General features: G+C 36.3%; 1 protein-coding gene across 3 annotated transcripts in view; it reads right to left on the bottom strand.

Annotated features, from left to right (window-relative positions):
* Positions 1 to 21,405, bottom strand: part of CCSER2 (coiled-coil serine rich protein 2) — a 162,448-nt gene that overhangs the window by 34,923 nt on the left and 106,120 nt on the right. For all 3 annotated transcript variants that reach the window (XM_060034671.1, XM_060034675.1, XM_060034672.1), the window contains 2 exons: positions 6,014 to 6,097; positions 495 to 581 (listed from right to left, as the gene is read on the bottom strand). In XM_060034671.1, the coding sequence (XP_059890654.1) occupies positions 495 to 581; positions 6,014 to 6,097 (171 nt within the window). The remainder of the gene's footprint in view (positions 1 to 494; positions 582 to 6,013; positions 6,098 to 21,405) is intronic.

Consider the following 21,405-nt stretch of genomic DNA (forward strand, 5'->3'; position numbering starts at 1 on the left):
TTATTATTACAAACCAAATTATAATTAAATTCAAGATACAGCACATACAGTTTTCATATGGAACTAACATTTGATATCATAACAATTATAAAATTATAAAGATTCAGACATATCTCTGAGAGATCACTCAGTATCATCCATGGGCAAGAAACATTTTTTTTTAGAACAGCCATTCTAACAGACAGCCATTCAGATTCCTAAGACTAAACACCAGTTTCGTTCCTCAACAACATGAATGTAAATTGGTGAATTTCAAATACCCAAAACAGAGGCAACTGAAAATGGATTGAGTTTTTCACCTTGAAAATTTATTATTTAGACTGAAAGTTAAACCACATACTTTAAGAGAGCATGTAACTTAAAAATAATACAATATTGCAATCTTAAAAGCTAAAAATAAAATCCAGTTTCAATTCTGGCTAGTTTTATAAAAAAATATACATATTGCCCAGTTTGAAAAGCCTGCACTTTACATACTACACTATAATACTTACAAGCTGATGTTCTAATAGTTGGATTTTTTCATCTTTTTTCTTTATTTCATCTTTAAGTTGTTTTATTTCATTTAATAAATCTTCATTCTGAAATATTTTAAAAAATTTAACATGAAGTATTTAATTGTATTTAAAAACACTAATGAGAAGCATTAAATCAATGATGAAGACTGAGTAATGAATTGGTTGTTTATTTAAGGGGGAAATTCTTCTTAAATATGTCAGCTATTAATCCATTAAAAAAAAAAAAAACCCATTTTGGTCTTCTAAGAATTCATAGTCTAAGGAGTCTGACACGTAAACAATGAACAGTAATAGCAGCAACAGCTAACATTCATTGAGTATTAATCAGGTGCCAAGAACTAAGTACCTTTTAGGTATCTAAGTAGTTGATTCCGACTGCAACCCTGAGGTAGGTACTATTATCCCCATTTTACAGACAAGAAAATCGGGAACTAGGCCACGTAGTAAAATAAATTACACACAAAACAGTAACTTCAGCTAGATTTCAAGGAATGTATAAGAGTCGCCTGTCAGAAGAAATGAAGGCCACAAGTAGAGAAAACTGTGTAATTAAAGGCACAGAGTCATTTCATGGCTGGTTCAGAAATCAGCAGAAAGATAAACGTGCCTGAAGGATAACAAGGAAGATTCTTTTTCCATGAGCTACTTTCATGAGAACTGCCTAAATCAAAGAGTAAATACCCTGTTAACTTAGTCTAAGTTCCTAATAGTATTAAGAGAAACCTATTGTCAAGGTTAGCAGGAATCCAGTTACATTTCCAAGTATAAGGTATCATTACCCTATAGTTAGCCCATTTTGTTTACTGCTATTCAATTATCCAGAAATATATACTGAAATATATACTGAAATATATACTGATGAAGTAATATATATATACTGATGAAGTAATGCAAGCAAGGAAATCACAGTTGACTCTTGAACAACACAGGGATTAGGGGCACCAAAGCAGGGGTTAGGGGCACCGAACCTCTGCAAAGTCAAAAATCTGGGTATAACTTTTAGTCGGCCCTTGACATCCACAGTTCCTCCACAACCACAAGGCTCACATCCTTGGATTCAACCAACTGCAAATCGGTGTAGTACCACAGTATATATTATTGAAAAAAATCCGCATGTAACTGGACTCATGCAGTTCAAAACTGTGTTGTTCAGGGATAAACTGTAGAATATATATGTGAATGATACATCTTTCCAGAGAGAAAAGTGAGCAAATAATTATAATGTGTTGGTCATGAGCAAAGTATACACTCGTCTTCAGATATATTGGGAACAAAAAATAATATTGCAGTCTCATTAACAAGAGATTGGAAACAGACATTTTATGAAGGCTTTCACATATCAAATAAGCATCGCAATGGGGAAGAAACAACAGGGAAGAAAATATTTTTTAAAATGCTGTTATGTATACCACCATTGGGAAAGACTAATTATTATATATAAAAAATGACTTCCAGTTGAATTTAAAGAGTTTAGGGCCTTTAAAAAATAATATATCAAGACTAAAAAAAAAAGATGGACTGCAAATCATGAAGGACATATTTTTAAACTAAGTGGCAAACTAAGCTATTAAGAAATGATAAGTATATTTGATTATATAAAAATTTAAAGCATCTATACAATTAACATTAAAGTTAAAAGCTGGTGAAAACCTATGCTAATATGACAAAGAATTTATAACTCAAGTGTATTAGGAGACTGTTCAAACATATAAGATCATTTCTAGGCCCCAATAGACAAATAGTCAGTTCTCACAAATATACATATAACTGGAAAAATGTTCTATTTGACTTATTGAAGAAATACAAATTAAAGTATTAAAGGTATTGTTTTACAGGTATTAAATTGGGGGAGAAATACTCAATGTGATTAACAAGACTGCAGAAAAAATGGTACATTATCAGACATAACAACTGACGTTTCTGGACAAACGTATGTCTGTATATACAAAAGTCATAAAAATTACTTGCACTCTCTGATTCAGTTATCCAACTCCTATGCCAAAGAAATGATCCTAAGTACGAGAAAACCTATAATAAGATATTCTCTTAAAGTTACAAATTTAGAATTGTCCTGTAAGAGGACAACTGAAATACAATACAGTAAGCGACTTGATGGAATACTACACAGCCATCATTCAGTCATGGCTAGGTTCTGCTGGTGCTGGAGGAAATGGACTCAAAGCTGAAATCAAAACACAGTATGGTAATAACATTTATAGCCGACATGCATATAGCACTTACTTTAGAATAGGCACTGCTCTAAGGATTTTACACATAAAGACAGGCAAAGGAGAACACATCAGGAAATGGGTAATTCCAGTGTAGTCTTAAAGGATAAGTAAAAAGTTCTAAGGACACAAAGTGTGTCAGGCTTTGTATTTTAGGGTAAGGGATTCTATAAGACAATACAGAGATGGGGACAAGCATAGCATATTTGGAGAATTACAGGCAGTGATGCTGTCACATGAAGGCTGTGGTATACAGTGGGGAGCAATGTGGTTAGTAAATTAGGCAAGGGCCAGATCATAGAGGGCCTGAACATCAAGCGTGGCTTTAGTCAGGGAGTAACAGATAGATCTGCATTTGAGATGGCTTTGACAGCTGTTTGGAGGATATACTTGACAAGGACAACAACAAAACTAGGCTAGGAAACTGGTTAAGATGTTGTAATATGCCAGGTAAGAGCAGGGGCCTGACCCAAGAGAATGATAATAGGGAGGAGAAGAAACAGGAGAAAAGAAGATGTTGGCAATTCACTGCATGAGAGAGAAGAGCACAGAGAAGTAGTCAAGACTGACATCTCCATTTCTAGCTTAGATGATATAGTAAATAGAAACAGAGAATGAAGGAGAAGAAATATGTCCAAAGAGAAATACATATATGTATATTGGCAGCGTCGTGCAGCTCATGGGATCCCTGACTAGGGATCAAACCTGGGCTCCTGGCAGTGAAAGCGCTGAGTCCTAACCACTGGTCCGCCAGGGAATTCCCCAATGAGGAATATTTTTGAGTTTTAAATACATTGCTAGAGGTACACACACCTCTTGAGAGGTGTGTTAGAGGTATTCCATCTGTGAGTGGGACACACAGTGGAAATGTCCAGTGGGACAACTGGATTACCAAGTATGAGAGAGACTGATCTTATGTGTTATCAATATATATGTTATATGTGAAATCATGACAGTAGAAAGTTTGATGAGGACTGGACTAAAGATATAAATCTACATGCTAAAGAAGAAAAGGAACCTACAAAGAAAATGGAGGGGGGCGATGTTAAGGGGTATATAGGGAATTCAGACAGAAGTGACACAAAAACCAAGGGATAAAGCTTGTAGGACGACAAAGGCCAGGCCAAATGTCTATTTTCCCAGGTTTCCACATTAACTGGAAAGGTAGTTTAAGGAGAGTCAAGAAAAGGTTTATTCGATTTACTGAATTTAGGATAGGTAAGATACAGAAATTTATAAGGTGAGGATGAAGGGGAAGTTGAGAAAGCACACTGCACAGAGATGAGAGAGGAGGTCTTTAACTGCAGCAGAAGATAAGAGTCCAGAACACGAGAAGAAAGGTTGGTTTTCCACAGCACAGCGGTCACTTTTCCCTACAACTGGAATAAAGTGATTGAGAGTGACATAGACACAGACTAAGTCAGAAGGCAGGCAGCAGAAGATCTTGCTTGAAAAACACAAGGCCACCTGCAGAAGTTGAGAAGAGTAGCTGAGAAAGAGGCTGAGGAGAGTGGCCAATGTCTGGAACAGCTCATCAAGGGAATGGGAGAGACAGCTGTCCTGAGATAAAGGAAAGACTGTAGACATGGCAGGTCCAGTGTAGATTTTAGACCCTAAAATTGTAATGGTATAAGTCACCATATTTGTATCATTTGAAACTGAACTGCGAAACCATCTTGGATAAGAAGATGACATACTTGGGGATTTGCTGATGAAAGTGAAGGACAGTCTAGTGTACTGGGCTGAGACAGTGTGAGCTATTGCATCTCACCTTGGAAAGAAGGAAGAAAGACTAGGAATGATCTGCCTGAAAGGAAGGCACTGGGGACAAGAAATAAATACATGATATGTCTATCATGTAGTATTAAATTAACAGACAAACTGTAAAGGAAGATGGACAAAATGAAGACATTAATTCTATAAAAAAGTTGGAATTAAACTTTTTTTCTTTAAAAAGAATTTCTTTACATGTAAAAAACTTTTCACAAAAAAGAATTCAGGAAAAAAGTCAACTTTACTCTTAAAATATCAGTCACAAAACTTAAAAAAACTGAGATAATCAGAAATCATCTAAATCAATGGTTCTCAATTGAGTATGCAAGTAAAAGTTTTTTAAAAAGAGATGTCCTACTGCAAACCTATTATTATACTCACAATAGGATGGAAGCCCAGAGACGGGAAGAAATTTATATGACAACAGGTAGGTAACATGTTGAAAAGCCAAGATTAGATAACCAGATGTGACTACTATCCTATATTCTTTTGATTTTGTGTTTTATACATAAATTTGTTCCCAATAGGTCACTCCACATCCTATGAGAAAATTACGTTTCTCTGACCCCTAATACCAAGCGTGGCCACTTGACCTGTTTTGGAAACGACATATGTTACATCCAAGCAGAATCCACATGTTATTATGCCAATGTTACTTTCCCTCAGGTACAAAAAACATGTCCCAGGATAAGTGCTGATCCTTCAGCCTGGATCTCAGAATGAAGAGGACACGTGAAGTCCCATTGATCTACAACCAAAATGCAACATATCGAGAAATAACAAGAAATAAACTTTTGTTATTGTAAGCCACCAATATTTTGAGGTTGTTACTACAGATAAGCAGCACACACTGACTATTATACCTTGAAAACAGAATGTGAAAGGAAACAATAATTTTACTTGGAAACATGAAAGACATCAAGAATACCTGTATGTGCTTAAGAAGTAAATATGTGATTCAGGTAGATGCAAAAAACAAAAAGAGCTTTCTTCAACTAAAAATAGACCTCAAGGTGAGAACTATAAAGAAATACACCTTCAAACACTAACCTGCATCTGCATTCTATAATTTTATCATTAAACATGAAAAAAATAAATTAATGTCATTTTCATTAATATTTCTTCAATGTTGTGATTATATATGAGAAGTACCTATTAACTGTTTTAATTTTTGTTGGTAGTCATATTTTAAAAACTGTTATTCATAATTATAAAAAAGAATTTAATGATTTTTATTTTTTTAAAAAGAATCCTGTACCAATATTAATACAGGGACAGATGATTATCCAACTGATAAGACAAACTCAAATTAAAGCACCACAGTGATATCATTTTAACTTAATAAGGTAGTAAAAGAAATCTGATTAAAATCCAAGACAGCAAAGCTGCAGGTTTTAATATATTTATTATTAAATGTTTTAATTATTATTGCTTTATAATTTTAGTAATAAAAATTTTTTTGAAAAATTCAGCATGACTACCTAGTCATCATACCTTGTATATTTGATCACCATCTTCTGGTTCTGGACTAGATGACAAGGAGAGTTGAACATCATGCAATGAACCACTTTCATCATGCTGTCAGAAAGAAGAAAAAGAAAACGTAAGATTAATACAATTAACTGCAGACACTGAATTCAACCTGAATTCACCCCAGGCCAAATATAAGCATGGCAAACAGGAAATAAGATTTTAGAAATCTCCTTTTCATCTCTATGCACTGGTAGAAAGAAATGTGGAACAGGAAACAACAGAGCTCAGGAAAGAATATTTTGTGGGAATAAATAACATACACTATACAAGTCGATGATGCAGAAAGCCACTGAAAGTTTTAAAGTGGGAAAAGGAATATGGGAAATTTCCTTAAAAATTTTAAGACTACCTCACCTATGAAAAATGTAAAATAAAAGTCAAATTAAGTCTGATTTGAATCAGCTGTGGTGTTCTGAGTATAAAGGAGTCAGAAACAATAATATTAAATGGCTCAAAAAGGTTTGACCATGGGCTTCCCTGGTGGCGCAGTGGTTGAGAGTCCGCCTGCCGATGCAGGGAACGTGGGTTCGTGCCCCGGTCCAGGAAGATCCCACATGCCACAGAGCGGCTGGGCCTGTGAGCCATAGCCGCTGGGCCTGTGCGTCCGGAGCCTGTGCTCCACAACGGGAGAGGCCACAACAGTGAGAGGCCCGCGTACCACAAAAAAAAAAAAAAAAGGTTTGACCACAAAAATCATTTGATTAAAAATACTAGATACATATTGCATGACTCTATTTATATGAAGTTTGAGAAAAGGCAAAACTAATTTATGGTGCTACAAATCAGAAGAACAGTGGCTGACTCAGGGGAAAGGGGTTATTGACAGTAAAGTGCATTATACTCCATAAGGATGCTGGAAATGTTCTATGTCTTGTCTGTATGCGTACATACAAATGAAAAGTACAAGCTTTACACTTAAGACGGGTACACCTTAAGCACTTTACTGAATGTATGCTATACCTCAATTTAAAAAATTGAAAAAATTAAATTTTTGTCCTTAAACTCAATTTTTTAAAAATGACAGAATAGTATTATGTCCTACCCCTTGCTGAAGTGGTTTAGGAATAACCAGCTGAAAGATGGCCATGTTCAATGATTCACGGACAACCTTAAGAAAGATGAACCAGAAAAGAATATGCCTGGGATGATGGTGAGGGACTGAGTCCCTGACCAAGGCAGTACAACTGCGGCTCAATACCTTATTTGTTCAGATGGTACCTAGCTGCCTTGGGACACCCACTGAGTCAACAACCTTCAAGGAGTACTGCCATAGCAACCTTCCTCAGACCTATCTGTCCTGAAGGAAATCTCCCAGACCATGGAAATGTCCTGTATTGAAACAGGAGTGCTAAAATAGGAGACATAAGTATGTAGATCATTTTCTTCTTTACTTATTGTACTGTATACCTATTGAATCAGAATCTCTAGCGATGGGGCCTAGGAATGAGTATTTAGAAAAATTGAACAGGTTAACAGTGATTGACAGTGAAGTATTAGCAGTTGCCAAATTTCCAGCAGAGATAAATTACATTTTTATTGGTGATACCATACAGACATTAAGAATCTGACCTGAGAGAGAATGTAACATCCTAATGAAGAACAAATGTTCTCAGAAAACATTAAAAAATGTTTAAAAAAAAGAAAAAGAAATTTTACAAGATTCATCTCAGTAAAAAGTTTATCTCTGCCTTGACATATAAAAACAGGGCCAGTCCTACAAACAAGTATATATTTGAGAAAAAAGGAGTGTAAAATTTGACTTATTTCCCAACATCCACAATAACTTCCTGCCCAGTGCAGAGCAGGAACCTCAAAGAAGAGGAGGACAACATAAACTCAACTGCCTTGGACATGGGGGTAGTCGTGGGAAGAAGCAGAACAGGAAAAATAATACATCAGTTTTCACTGTACAGGAATAAAAAGGTGAGCCCAGGAAAATGGAAAATAAGGAAGTCATAAAGAAAATGACTCCAGGAAGTTGTATGTAAATTACTAGATTCACCATTCCTGAACACCACAGTTGCTAGTAACTGATCCTAAATAGCATTTCAAAGACTTTGAGAAATAAACTAAAACTATGCCCAGGTCCCAAGCTAGCCTTTGGAAGGTGTACACTCAAAACAGATGTGGCAAGCATGGCCGAGGCTTTGGAAACAACTGATATTACAACCACAATCCAAAGGTGGCTAATTAGAACTTGCAGTCTGACCCTAATCAGATCATTTGTCTGCTTTAAAAAAAAACAAAAAACAGGGCTTCCCTGGTGGCGCAGTGGTTGAGAGTCCGCCTGCCGATGCAGGGGACATGGGTTCGCGCCCCGGTCCAGGAAGATCCCACATGCCACAGAGCGGCTGGGCCCGTGAGCCATGGCCACTGAGCCTGCGCGTCTGGAGCCTGTGCTCCGCAACGGGAGAGGCCACAACAGTGAGAGGCCCGTGTACCACAAAAAGAAAAACAAAAAAACCCAAAAAACAGTATTCTCCATAAGATTTAAACAAGATCCAGAGTCTCACAACACAACATTTGAACATCTAAAATGTAATCCAAAATTACTCAATGTAAAAACAACAAAGAAAATCTCAAGTCACACAGAAAAAGATAATCAACAAACATCAATGACAAAATAAAAGAGAAGTTGAAATTAATTAGAAGATTTTAACAGAGCTATTATAAAAATTCTCCAAAAGTAAGGATGAAATCTTAAAGGGAATGGAAAGAGAAAGTCTCAGCAAAGACAGAATATACAAAGTGGAAACAAATGAAAATTTTAAAACTGCAAAGATTCAATAATCAAAAATTTTAAATGCACTGGATGGACTAAATTCCAGCATTTGAGGTAACAGAGGGAACTTGAAGATATATCAACATAAATCATCCACTCTGAACAATGAACAGAAAAAAAACAGAGCCTGCTGCAGGAGCTGTGGGGCAATAACAAAAGATCTAATATTCATATCATTGAAGTCACAGAAGGAAGGGTGTGAGGCAGAAAAATATTTGAAGAAATAATGGATAAATACACCTCATATCTGGTGAAAGACATGAACCTACATATTTGAGAAGCTCAATTTAAAAGTAGAGAAAATAGAATGTGCTCCCTGAACATAAGGGAATTTAACTGGAAATTAGTAACAGAAAAATTATCTTCAAACACTTAGAAAGTAAATAACAAATTTCTTTGATCTGTGGGTCAAAAGAAGAAGTCCCAAAGTAAATGAGAAAATATTTTGAATGGAAGGCAAATGAAGTCACCACATATCAAAATTTGTGGAATGCAACTAAAGCAGTGCTTAGAAGGAAAAATTATTGTATGAGATACTTATATTAAAGCAAAGGTGTCAAATCCATAACTGGAGCAAATTAAAGCCAAAACAAACACACAAAAATAATAGAGAACAGAAATTAATGAAACTGAAAATCAAGAAACGGAAATCAATAAAACCAAAGCAGGTTTTTTGACAATTGCAAAATTATTAGCTAAACTGCAAAAAAGGCAAAAGGCATTTATAAAGTGGCTATTTTTTAACAATAGCAACAACAAAAATAATGATAATGTGAAAGTCTGGGGTTTTTTTTGTGTGTGTGTGGTAAGCGGGCCTCTCACTGTTGTGGCCTCTCCCGTTGCGGAGCACAGGCTCCGGACGCGCAGGCTCAGCAGCCATGGCTCACGGGCCCAGCCGCTCCGCGGCATGTGGAATCTTCCCGGACCAGTGCACGAACCTGTGTCCCCTGCATCGGCAGGCAGACTCGCAACCACTGCGCCACCAGGGAAGCCCAAGTCTAGGATTTTTAACTGACTCCATTAACTCACAATTGTAAATACTTTCCCAAAAAGCGCATTCCATTTTTTCAATATTCATTTGTCTCATAATTTATATACCTGATAAAGGACTTATATATAAAGAACTATCAAAAATCAATAATAAAACAGACAAAATTTTTGTTAATAGGGAAAACAGACACTTCACCAAAGATACACAATTGGAAAATAAGCATACAAAAGATGCTCAATATCATTAGTTATTATGCAAATGCAAATTAAACAGTGAGATACCAACGTATACCTATGGGAACGGCTTTTGAAAAATATTGACAATACCAAGTGTGGACAAGGATGTAAAACAACTGGAACTTTCATTAATTGCTGGTGGGAATACAAAATCATATAACCACTTTGGAAAACAGTTCGGCAATTTCTTAAAAAGTTAAATATATACTTACCACACAACCTAGCAATCCCCACCCCCAGGCAAGAAATGAAAACAACCTCACATGAAAATTTGTGCGTGAATGTTTACAGTGGCTTTATTCATAATTGCCAAAACCTGGAAAGAGACACAAATATCCTTCAACTGGTAAACAGATAAACAGACTATGATATATGCATACAGTGTAATACTACTCAGTAATAAATAGGAAGAAACTACTGGTACATGTTACAGCATGACTGGATTTGAAATGCATTACAGTAAGTGAAAAAGCCAGACTCCAAAGACTAAAAAATATACAAGTCCACGTATGTGACAGTCTTGAAAAGGCAAAACTGCAGAGACATAAAACAGATCAGTGGTTGCCAGGAGCTAGCAGTGGATATAGGGATTGACTTAAAAGGAAAAAAGAAAAGAAATTTTAAAGTGTGATTATAATAGCTGCACAACTGCATGCGTTTGTCAAAGCTCACAGAACTGTACAACAAAAAAGACTGAAATTTACTGCATGTATATACCTCAATAGAACTGTAACAGGTTGAATAGTGTCCCCCTAGAAATTCATCTAACCCAGAACTTGTGACTATGACTTCATCTGGAAATAGGATCTTTGCAGATATATTCAAGTTGAGGTCATAATGGGTTAGGGTGGGGCCTAAATCTAATATGACTGGTGTCCCTGTAAGAACACAGAAATTTGGAAGCATGGGTCATGTGAAGATGGAAGCAGACTGGAGTGATGCATCTACAAGCCAAGGAATGGCCAGGATTGCCAGCAACCTCCAGAAGCTAGAAAGGCAGGAAGGTTCCTCTCCTAGAGCCTCAAAGAACACATGGCCCTGATGACATCTTGATTTCAGATGTCTAGCCTCTAGAACTTTGAGAGAATAAATTTCTGTCGTTTATGCTGCCCAGCTTGTGGTACCTTGTTATGGCAGCCCTAGAAAACTAATGTAAGGCCTAATAAAACAAAAGAAAACAAAAAGAGAGAAACACCAGATAAATCTCAACAATCCCAAGGAAAATAAAGCTGACACAGCAATATTATTATAACACACGGGTTATAATTAAGGTATAATTAAAGATGAAAAGTATTAATGAGGATAAAGAAAGGCTTTAATTAATGACCACAGGAACAATCCACCAAGAAGATGTACCAATCATAAAGATTTATATACCTAATAAAATATCCTAAAGATACTAAAAGATTAATATAATAGATATACCACTACATAAAACATAGAGAATATATATCCTAGTCAAACAAACGTAGAACAGTCACAAAAACTGACCAGGCTCCAAGCCAGGGGTTAGTTAACAAACTATTGTCCACAGGAGAACTCCAGTCAACTGCCATTTTTATTACAGTCCATGAGCTAAAAATGGTTTCTACATTTTTAAATGGTTACATTTTAAATGATTTTATTAATATCTATATAACATCAATTTTGCCTCTCAGCTGAAAAGGCTAAAATATTTACTATTTGGCCAAGGAAAAGTTTTCCACCACAAAGGAAATATCAACACATTCCAAAGAATTTATATCATATAGATATTATTCTTTACTATTAATGTACTAAAATTAGAAATTAATTAAAAAGCTAGTCTCATATTTCAAACCAATGTTTTTGAATACTGAAAAAATTCTTCTAAATAAAATAAATTTATAGTACAGCCCAAGACAATTGGGAGTCATTAATGTTTAAGTTATTTCTATGTCTCAAAGGAAAAAAAAATCCTTCCAATTTTTTTTTTTTTTTTTTTTTGCGGTACGCGGACCTCTCACTGTTGTGGCCTCTCCCATTGCAGAGCACAGGCTCCGGACGCTCAGGCTCAGCGGCCATGGCTCATGGGCCCAGCCGCTCCGCGGCATGTGGGATCTTCCCGGATCGGGGCACGAACCTGTGTCCCCTGCATCGGCAGGCGGACTCTCAACCACTGCGCCACCAGGGAAGCCCCCCAATTTTTTTTAACAGACTAGTAGTCTAGATTCAACAGATCAAAGAAGGAAAAAGCTATTATTTCCATCAAAGCACAAGAGCTTAAAGATCATGAATATAATCTCCAATCAATAATAAAACCACCTACCCTCCAAATATCTTTGACCCTAAATAATGGTAGTACTCGCTATAAAACCTTGACTAGGATGAGAAGTGTTCAGGTCAAACATTTTGAGACATTAGGAAACATTTTGAGACAAGTTTTTTTAAGCATTAGACGGGGGAAAAGCATAAAATGTACAGAAAATATTCTCTTTTAAAAACACTGAATAACAACCATGCATGCAATTTTCATGCTTCATACTACACATACTAAGGAGCTAACAGTTATTGACCAGTGCTGGGAACTGTTCTAAGCATTTTGCATAAACATATTTAATAAATACATAGATACAAAAATAATACATAAAAACTATAAAACACCACTGCACAAAAGTAAGCAATTCATAGTTAACTGATTACCGAAGTATTCTGGCTGCTTTACTAAGTGAAGTGTCTTAGTGGGTTCTAGTTAGGATTTTTGAATTCTGGATGCAATTAACCTTAAGTTAATTGCATTCAATTAACCTTAAGTTGATTAACTCTTATGTCATTAACTCTTATAGCATTTTACTAAAGATTCCAAAAGATAGGTAAACCTTCCTCTGTCCTAAGAGGAAGATGTCCATGATATTCCACTTTTCTTTTTGACAAAGCAGAAAGGTAAACTTTTATTCTAATATTAAACTCTTCACATATTAACTTGTTGGAAAACCGTATAACAAACTCCATCTTACCCAAGTGGTTCTTCCATGAGTTTGCAAAAACTGGGATCTTCCTATGAGTTCCAGAGCAGCTGCAATGGACATGGACACTTGAAATGACTAACCAAAAGGTTTGGCAGCACTGACCAATCTCTGCTGACAAGCAGCATCAGTGATGTCAACAAAACTGCCTTGTGTTTCAGATATGCTACAACACAATCACAAGAGGCATCCTAGGAAAGGGAGTAGAGGAAGAGGAGAGATTTTTTTCATTTTCTTTTCAAAAGTCACTTTTTAAAAAAACAAAAGTATATATGGATGAACATCACATCACAGAATGTGTGCACTGAGAATAGTTTTTTGAGTAATACTGTAATTCACCTATGGGACTTAAAATCTAATGATTCAAGCTACATTTGGAAAGATTTTAAAGATACGGAGTCACAAAGCCTGATTTTCAGTAAGTGTTTCAAAGATGAGTTGATCCTCACAGATGGTTTGGGGCAAAGACATTTTCAAAACAGAAAACTCTCCCCGGCATTCAAATTGACTAGAACATTGTTATATATGGGTAAAGTCTGTAATATTCTAAGCAAACCTTACTTACAAATATCTTCTGTTTAAACTTTTTTTTTTATTAAACCTAATTGTTTAATTTGTACATATCTGACTCAGGATATCCTTTTCTGTAGGTTTCTTTTGTCACTTAAAAATATTAGTTGTAGATTTCTTCTAATTTTTCTACATTAAAAAAAAAATATTTAGGGCTTCCCTGGTGGCGCAATGGTTGAGAGTCCACCTGCCGATGCAGGGGACACGGGTTCGTGCCCCGGTCCAGGAAGATCCCACATGCAGCGGAGCGGCTGGGCCCGTGAGCCATGGCCGCTGAGCCTGTGCGTCCGGAGCCTGCCACAACGGGAGAGGCCACAACAGCGAGAGGCCCGCGTACCGCAAAAAAAAAAAAAAAAATTTAACTCTTCAAACCACCTGAGTTTACTATAATATAAAACAAGAAATTAAATAATTCCTTCTATACTACTGAGTTTTTCTCAACATTTATTTCAAAACCCTTCTGTGTCCAACTGATTTTAGTACATACTTCAGCACATATTTCTGGGTTTTCTATTCTCTTCCACCGCTCTAAGTTTCCATTTGTGTCAATATTATAACCTGCTCTAAAGGGTTTTTCCCTCCTTCTCTTTTTGTCTTTCTTAATGTACACAAATCTTACACTTTGGTGTTAACAATTTTGGAGTCATTTTGATTAATCCCCAGAATAAAACTGTTGTGATTTTGGCTGAAATTGTATTACATCTACCAATAGTACCAGGAAGAACTACAGGCTCCAATCACACACTCAGATTGTATCTTATCTTTGCTCTTTCAAACACATCGTTCTTCCCAGCCACCCAACACCCACTCCTCACACCCCCACCGTGGGAGATAGAGGTCTCCCATGTGCCTCTCATGGACTAGACTCCCTGGCAATGCCTCGGAGAGAAAGGCTAAGGAGTTCCCATGAAATCCGGCTTCAGGGGAATTAGCAACTCTGTTTAGGAGCTGGATGGACCCTAACAGTACAGTGTGTCCCCCAGAAGTTCTTGCATATGGCCCAGTCTATTCCTAAGTGGGTTGGACCTGGAGACTGATCCCAGGGAGCCTGGATGTCAAGTCAGTGTGACACGCCAACACATCATTCTTACAGTTATTTAATACTCGTATGTTCTCCTAGACTATAATGTAGCCTTGATTACTACATTAATATCCATGGATTAAGATAATTTTTATAATATTTAGCCTCCCTATAGAATATAAGTATCGGTATTTTATCTAAATCTTTTATACAAAGTTTTGCAGGGTTCTTTATAAAACATCACAAACATCTCTCAGATTTATTGATGATTTAATGTTTTATTGATGCAGTGGTTATTTCATTATTTCCAATTTAAATCTTTGATTTATTATCCTTGAAGTCTTGAGTATAGTACTGTTTACCTGTTGGAGCAGGTTTTTTTTTTTGGACCATGTCCCACAATAAGGAATACATTTTACATCATAACCATGTACATATATACTTGAATATGTGTGCATGCATGTGTGTGTATGTTTGCACGCATGTGTCTAAAAAAAGATGGTGGATGGATAGATGGATGGTAGACAGAGAGATACAAATATCACACTAAAAACAAGTTTCACAAAACAATATCTGTCCTTATCATGCATACGTGATGCCCCCTAATAGTTTCTATACCATTCTACTTTATTAGGAAAAAAGTCTAGTTATGATGGACAAAATTTATTTCAAAACCCACTAACCATTTGTAATGTGTAGTTTTAAGAACAATGCACTAGATATAGGAAAGGATTATGTCTTCTTTCTTTTTATCTTCATTACTACCACAATCCTTGATACTCAACAAGTGCTTAATAAAGTATACTGAATGATGAAATAACAATACATGGATACTAAAATAAATGGAATTAGCTTTTTGGGCAGCTACATAAAACTGTAAGCAATGCAAGCAATTAAAAAACTTTCACATTTTTACCTTTGTTGATGTTTCTATTGTCAGTAAAATAACAGCTAACACTTACTTATTAACTGCTTTCTATGCATCAGACACTATGCTTAGCACTTTATCTGAATTTCCTCATGCTTTCTTTATAACAGTCCTGAGATAGGAGCTAGTATAATCTCTATTTCTTTTATGAGGAAGTCTAGGCATAGGAAATTTAAGTAATTTAATTTATCCAAGATAATTTATCCACAACAAACAAGTGGGGAAAATGGCCTAAATTCAAATTCTGATTTTTTGAATACATCTATTATTATTAACTTTCATCATTATTCTAGAGATTCGACATTACCCCAATTAACCCACAACAAAAACAACTCAAATGTCTATCAATGGGTAAATGGATAAAAATAAAATTGTGGTGCATACATGTATAATGGAATGCTATTCAACAATAAAAAGGAATGTACTGAAACTCACAAAACACAGATGAGTATCAAAGCCATTATGGTGAGAAAAAAATCCAGCAACAAAAAAAAGCACACATTGGATGGTCTAGAAGAAGACAAAGCTTTTAGATGAAATTCTAGAAAGGACAAAGCTTTAGTAACAGAAAGCAGAGCAATGGCTGTCTGGGCCAGGTTTGAGAGAAGAGTGACTCCAAAGGGACATGACAGAACATCAGCAGCAACAGCAGTGTTCTATACCTTGATGGTGGGGCTGGGGGTTTCACAACTGTGTCTATTCATCAAAACTCCAGCTGCATACTAAAAATGGGTACACTTTACTTGAATGCAAATTCTACCTTGATAAAGTCAATAAATTTTTTAAAATTTGCTTCCTCTTCCTCCTCACTTTCCTTTATCTTCCTGAATAAGCCATCAGGTGAGACAACAAAAGATAAGTCTCCACCCAAAACGACAGCCCAGCATAGGGTTTCAGAGTCTAAGTGGGTTGAGAAACATGTCCCTGCAGGGGGTCAGCTTACCAAGGCAAGTCAGAGCTCAGAGGAGTAAAAAGGGCATCCACAGAAAGGATGGGGGAAGAAAGATTCCAGTGTCAAACCTGAATAGAATGAGGAGGGTGCGTGCACACAGGGGCAGCCTGGTCTGGGCTGTCAGAGTCTAAGCTGAGTGGGGTGGGTGTACTCCCACAGGAGGGCCTGGAGAGGGCTACCAGAACTCAAGCAGCATGAATAGGGCACTTATGCAGGAAAAGGCCCAGTGCCAGGTGTCAGACCCAAGGAGGGCTAAGAGGGCATCCACGTGCAGGCATCAACTGACACGTGGCATCAAGCCCAAGCAGAGTGAAGAGGCATCCACAGGAGGAGGAGACTGGTGTGGGGTGTCAGAACCCATGGGGCTGACAAGGAGTCAGAGCCCAAGTAGGGTGAAGAAGGTGTACACAGGTGAGCAGCCAGGCATGGGGATTCAGAATCTTAGAGGGATGAGGAGGGCAACTGCACAGGACAGGTGGTGAGAAGCTGGTTATAATCAAGAGAATTGGTCAAAAGAGTAAGTTTATTAAGGTCATCAAAGTCAAGAGAAAACTGAGGAAGTACTACAGTTCGAAGACATCTACAGAAACATGACAGCTAAAAGCAATGTGTGATTCTAAACTGGATCTTTCTGCTTCTGCTATAAAGGACACTACCAGGACAAATGGTGAACAGGCTCTAAGGATTAAATGGTGGTAATGTGTCAATGTTGATTTCCTGATTTTGAAATGCAGAATAAAGCCACAACTAAATATCACTAGATTCCCATCACATGACAAAAATTAAGAAGTGTGATAATACGAAGTGTTGCTCAGATGTAGAACAATGGAAGAAAAAGCATCTATTACTTGAAGGAGTGAAACAGATTGAACAATTTTGGAAAATAGTTTGGTATTTGTAGGGTGGAATATTTCTATGCCCCATGATTCAGAAATTCCACTCCTAGTTAGTTACTCCAGAAGAATTTTCACACAAGTATACCAGGAAAAGTTCATATCAACATTATTTGTCATGGCAAAAAAAAAAAAAAAAAAACTGGAAAGAAACAAAATGGACATCAGGAATAAAATGGAGAAAGAAATTGTTCACAGAATTGGATAGTGCAAAAATGAAAATTAATGAAGCAGAACTAAACGTAAATATGAAAGAACCTTAAAGAAAATGCTGAATGGAAGAAGCAATTCACAGAGAAATACTTACAGTATAATTTCATTTATATAAAGTTCTAAAAGAGGCAAAAATAATATTCATGAGGACACAAACAGAGACAGTTAAAAATTAACAGAAAAAGCAAGGGAAATACTAGATTCTGGAAAGGGAAGGCACTACAATCAGGAAGGATCACATAGGGAGCTTCCTAATGTCTCGTTTCTTAACCTGGGTGGTGAGTACAAACCTGTTTCACATTATTCATTAAGGTGTACCCTTATGTTGTATATGCTCTTTTTATGTATATTTCATAAACTTATTTCTCCTGGAATGAAGAGAAAAGTCTGGGGATAGAGAAGCATAAGTTCCCTGACTTTTCTATAGTTCTCTGCCACCAAGTGGCAATCATTCAGCAGCTCCTCAACTCTTAGTGCACCCTCCCAGGATGCTGCTGCTGTAAATATTTCATCCACCTGCCACTGCACCCATGCATCCACTCCCCCCCATACAGAGACAGAGAGATAGAGACACAGGAACAGAGAGAAAGAGTCAGAGGCAGAGACAGGCAGACAGACAAAAGAATTATGTGAGGGACAAGTTACTGGTTTTATTCTCAACACTGGAGCTGAGAGGAAATAATAAAACAAAACATTTGTATATCATACTTGACAGTTCATAAAACACTACTATATACCCCTTTATTTTTATCCCCAAAAAAAGGTAGACAGGGTATGAATCATCAGGATCAAATATTTTGCAATCCCAAAGAAAAATGTCAGAAAAAGATACCATCATATTCTTCCCATTACTCCACCTTAGATATTTCATTTCTCACTCCAAGGTCAGAAGAGATGCTCAATGTGATAATACGATAAAAGCATACAGGAAAAATAAATGAGAGTGAAGAAAATGGATGAGTATAACCACTCTGGAAAACCGTTTTACAGTATCTACTAAAGCTGATTCCACTCACAGGTATATACCAAACAAAAATGCACACGTATGTTCACCAAAAGACATATACCAGAATAATGTAGCAGCTCTATTCATAATAGCCAAAAACTGCCTAAGTGCCTATCAACTGTAGAACAAATGAAATAAATTGTGGTATATTCACATCATGTAATACTCTATAGCAATAAGAACAAATGAAAAAAATGAAATAATTCACAAATATAATATTGAGCAAAAGGAGCCACACACAAAAAGGAAATATAATGCATTCCCTTCATTTATGTAAAGTTCAAACACAGGCAAACTCATCTATGTTTTCAGAAATCAGATAGTCACCACTAGAAATGCAGGTTAATGACTGAAAGAGGCTTCTGTTCTGGGGTCCTGGTAATGTTCTTCTTCTTGCTGGGTGCTAAGTCCATGGGTATTTTCAGTTTGTGAAAACTGACTGAGATAGACATTTATGAATTGTACCCTTCTCTATGTGCATATTATGCTTCAAGTGGTTGAAACAGGAAGTACACAATTAAAGTAAGGAAATAAGACACCACTAAAAATTTTTTTATTCTGTATGTGCCCTTGTCTTCAGATCAGGATCAAAAGTTCTTATTTAAAATTCTCTAAATTAGGTAATACAATATGAGAGGTATTATGCTAAAATATTTCAAAAGCCTTGGGTTTAAAATACATTCTGCATTAGTATGCAACCAGGTGACCTTGAAAAACACAATAAATCTGGGAGTCTCAGTTTTCTGACCATTAAAATAGGATCACTGCCATCCTCCCTATCCCACAGTTACTGAGAAAGAAAATAAAGTTCACAAAGGCGCTGTTTAAATTGTGAAGTACCCTTGAGTTGCATTAACAAAAACAAAAAATAGATCAAGACTAAACACAATTGTTTACAATTTTTAAATTTTATTTGTGTGCACTGAGAACTTTGTTCAAGTGAACTCTTAAACACAGAGGCCTATTTAATAAACCATTGTTCTGGGTTTGGCTGAAGGGATGCAACGCGATGGTGAGGAGAGTGCTAGAGGCTGCCTTCACACTCTCCTCTTCCTGTTGTACCCCAGGGTATCTCCTAGAATGCCACTGTGTGCAGCAGGCCTTGGAGTCCATATAGACTGGGGTAAAAACTCCGGTTTTATCAATAATTAGCTCTCTGAGTCTCAACTTCTTCAACTGTGAGATGAAACCAATATCACCCACTTTTCAAGAACTAGAGATAATATACATTACAGAACCTAGAAGAATGCCCAGTATGAAATGTATGACCACTACATAAAATTTTTACATACAACTCTGTAAGACATACAGGAAAGAGAAGACTTTTTAAAAACTTTAAGCTAAAACCTGGATGTCCTCAACAGCCGCCTAAATATTATGAGTTAAGTCACTCTCTCTGCTATTCATTTTCCACAGATCCCTTCAAGTAATATTTTTAAAATACCAATTTGGCCATGTCACTAATCCCAGCTTATTACTGCCTACAGAATAATGCCCAAGCTCCTTCTGTGGTACACAGACCCTTTACAATCTGCCCTAAGCCTATTTATCATTCCTGCCTCTTCCCTAATACTCTACATTTTAACCATATCCAATTTATAACTAATCTTTAAGTAGGACACATACTTTTTCAATAGCCTTTTATTTTTTCCAAAACAGTAAATATATATTGCAGAAAATCAGGAATTAGAAAATGTAAATTAAAAAAAAGAGATCACATTCTCACCACCCAGGTATCATCACTTACCGCCTTAGTGCATATCCTTCTGGAGATATAAGTATACAGATATACAGAGATAAAGATATATGATCATAATGCACATACTGTTTTATAACCTGCTTTTCTTCAGTCAACAATCTTTCCATTTCAGTAAAATTCCACCTCATCTAATACATAGGCCATAGTCAAATTTCTCCAACTGACCCAAAATGTCCTCTATAGTTATCTGTCCAACCAGTATCCAATTCATAATTTCACATTGCATCTAGCTGTCTCTTAAATTCCTTTTAAGGTAGCACTGTCACCTCCCTGTACTAAATTTTTAGGACACTAATAAGCTGAAGTGACGTCACTAGCTTTCCTACAGAATTTCCAACCATTTGAATTTCTTTGGTTCCTTCCTTCTTTAATCTTCTATCATTTGTTTCTCCTATAAAAAGGAAGCTGTAAATAATGACTTGAGGAATTAAAATTAAATATTTTTGCCTAGAATATATTAAACATAATGCTGTGTATCACATGAGAAGATACACACTATCTGGTTAACGCAACTCAGTAGTGATGGGAAAACTAATCACTGGATTGGGGTGATGGCAATTTGATCTCTCCAATGAACACTTATGTGTTTTTCTCTTGCAACCATAAAGTAAGTTATACAACGTTACTTTGGCACTATATGAATTGTCTGGGAAAGCATCACTCTTTCACCTAATGCTTGTAACAATAATAATCTCCGCATAAATTTCATTTATGGAATTTCATTAGGGTTTGTAAAATGATGTTTCTCTAATTGTATCACACGTTCTACATTCATTTGCTGGCACTCTTCAGCAGAGATGAATTATCTTTCATGAAGGATCTCTTTAGTTACTGAAATATATATCCTACTATAAATGTAGCGTAAGTGCTTAATGATTTCCCATTAATAAACTTTTTTAGAGTAAGAAGTTGTATTAATAGTCACCTCAAAGTGTACCAAGTGAGCCCTGATTTTTCTGGTTTTCTCCTTGTTGAGTATCTTAGTACTTGTGGGTTTTCCCTCAGTCAATGCAGCTCC

Source organism: Delphinus delphis, chromosome 16 (assembly GCF_949987515.2).
Source record: "Delphinus delphis chromosome 16, mDelDel1.2, whole genome shotgun sequence".
NCBI classification, from domain to species: Eukaryota; Metazoa; Chordata; class Mammalia; order Artiodactyla; family Delphinidae; genus Delphinus; species Delphinus delphis.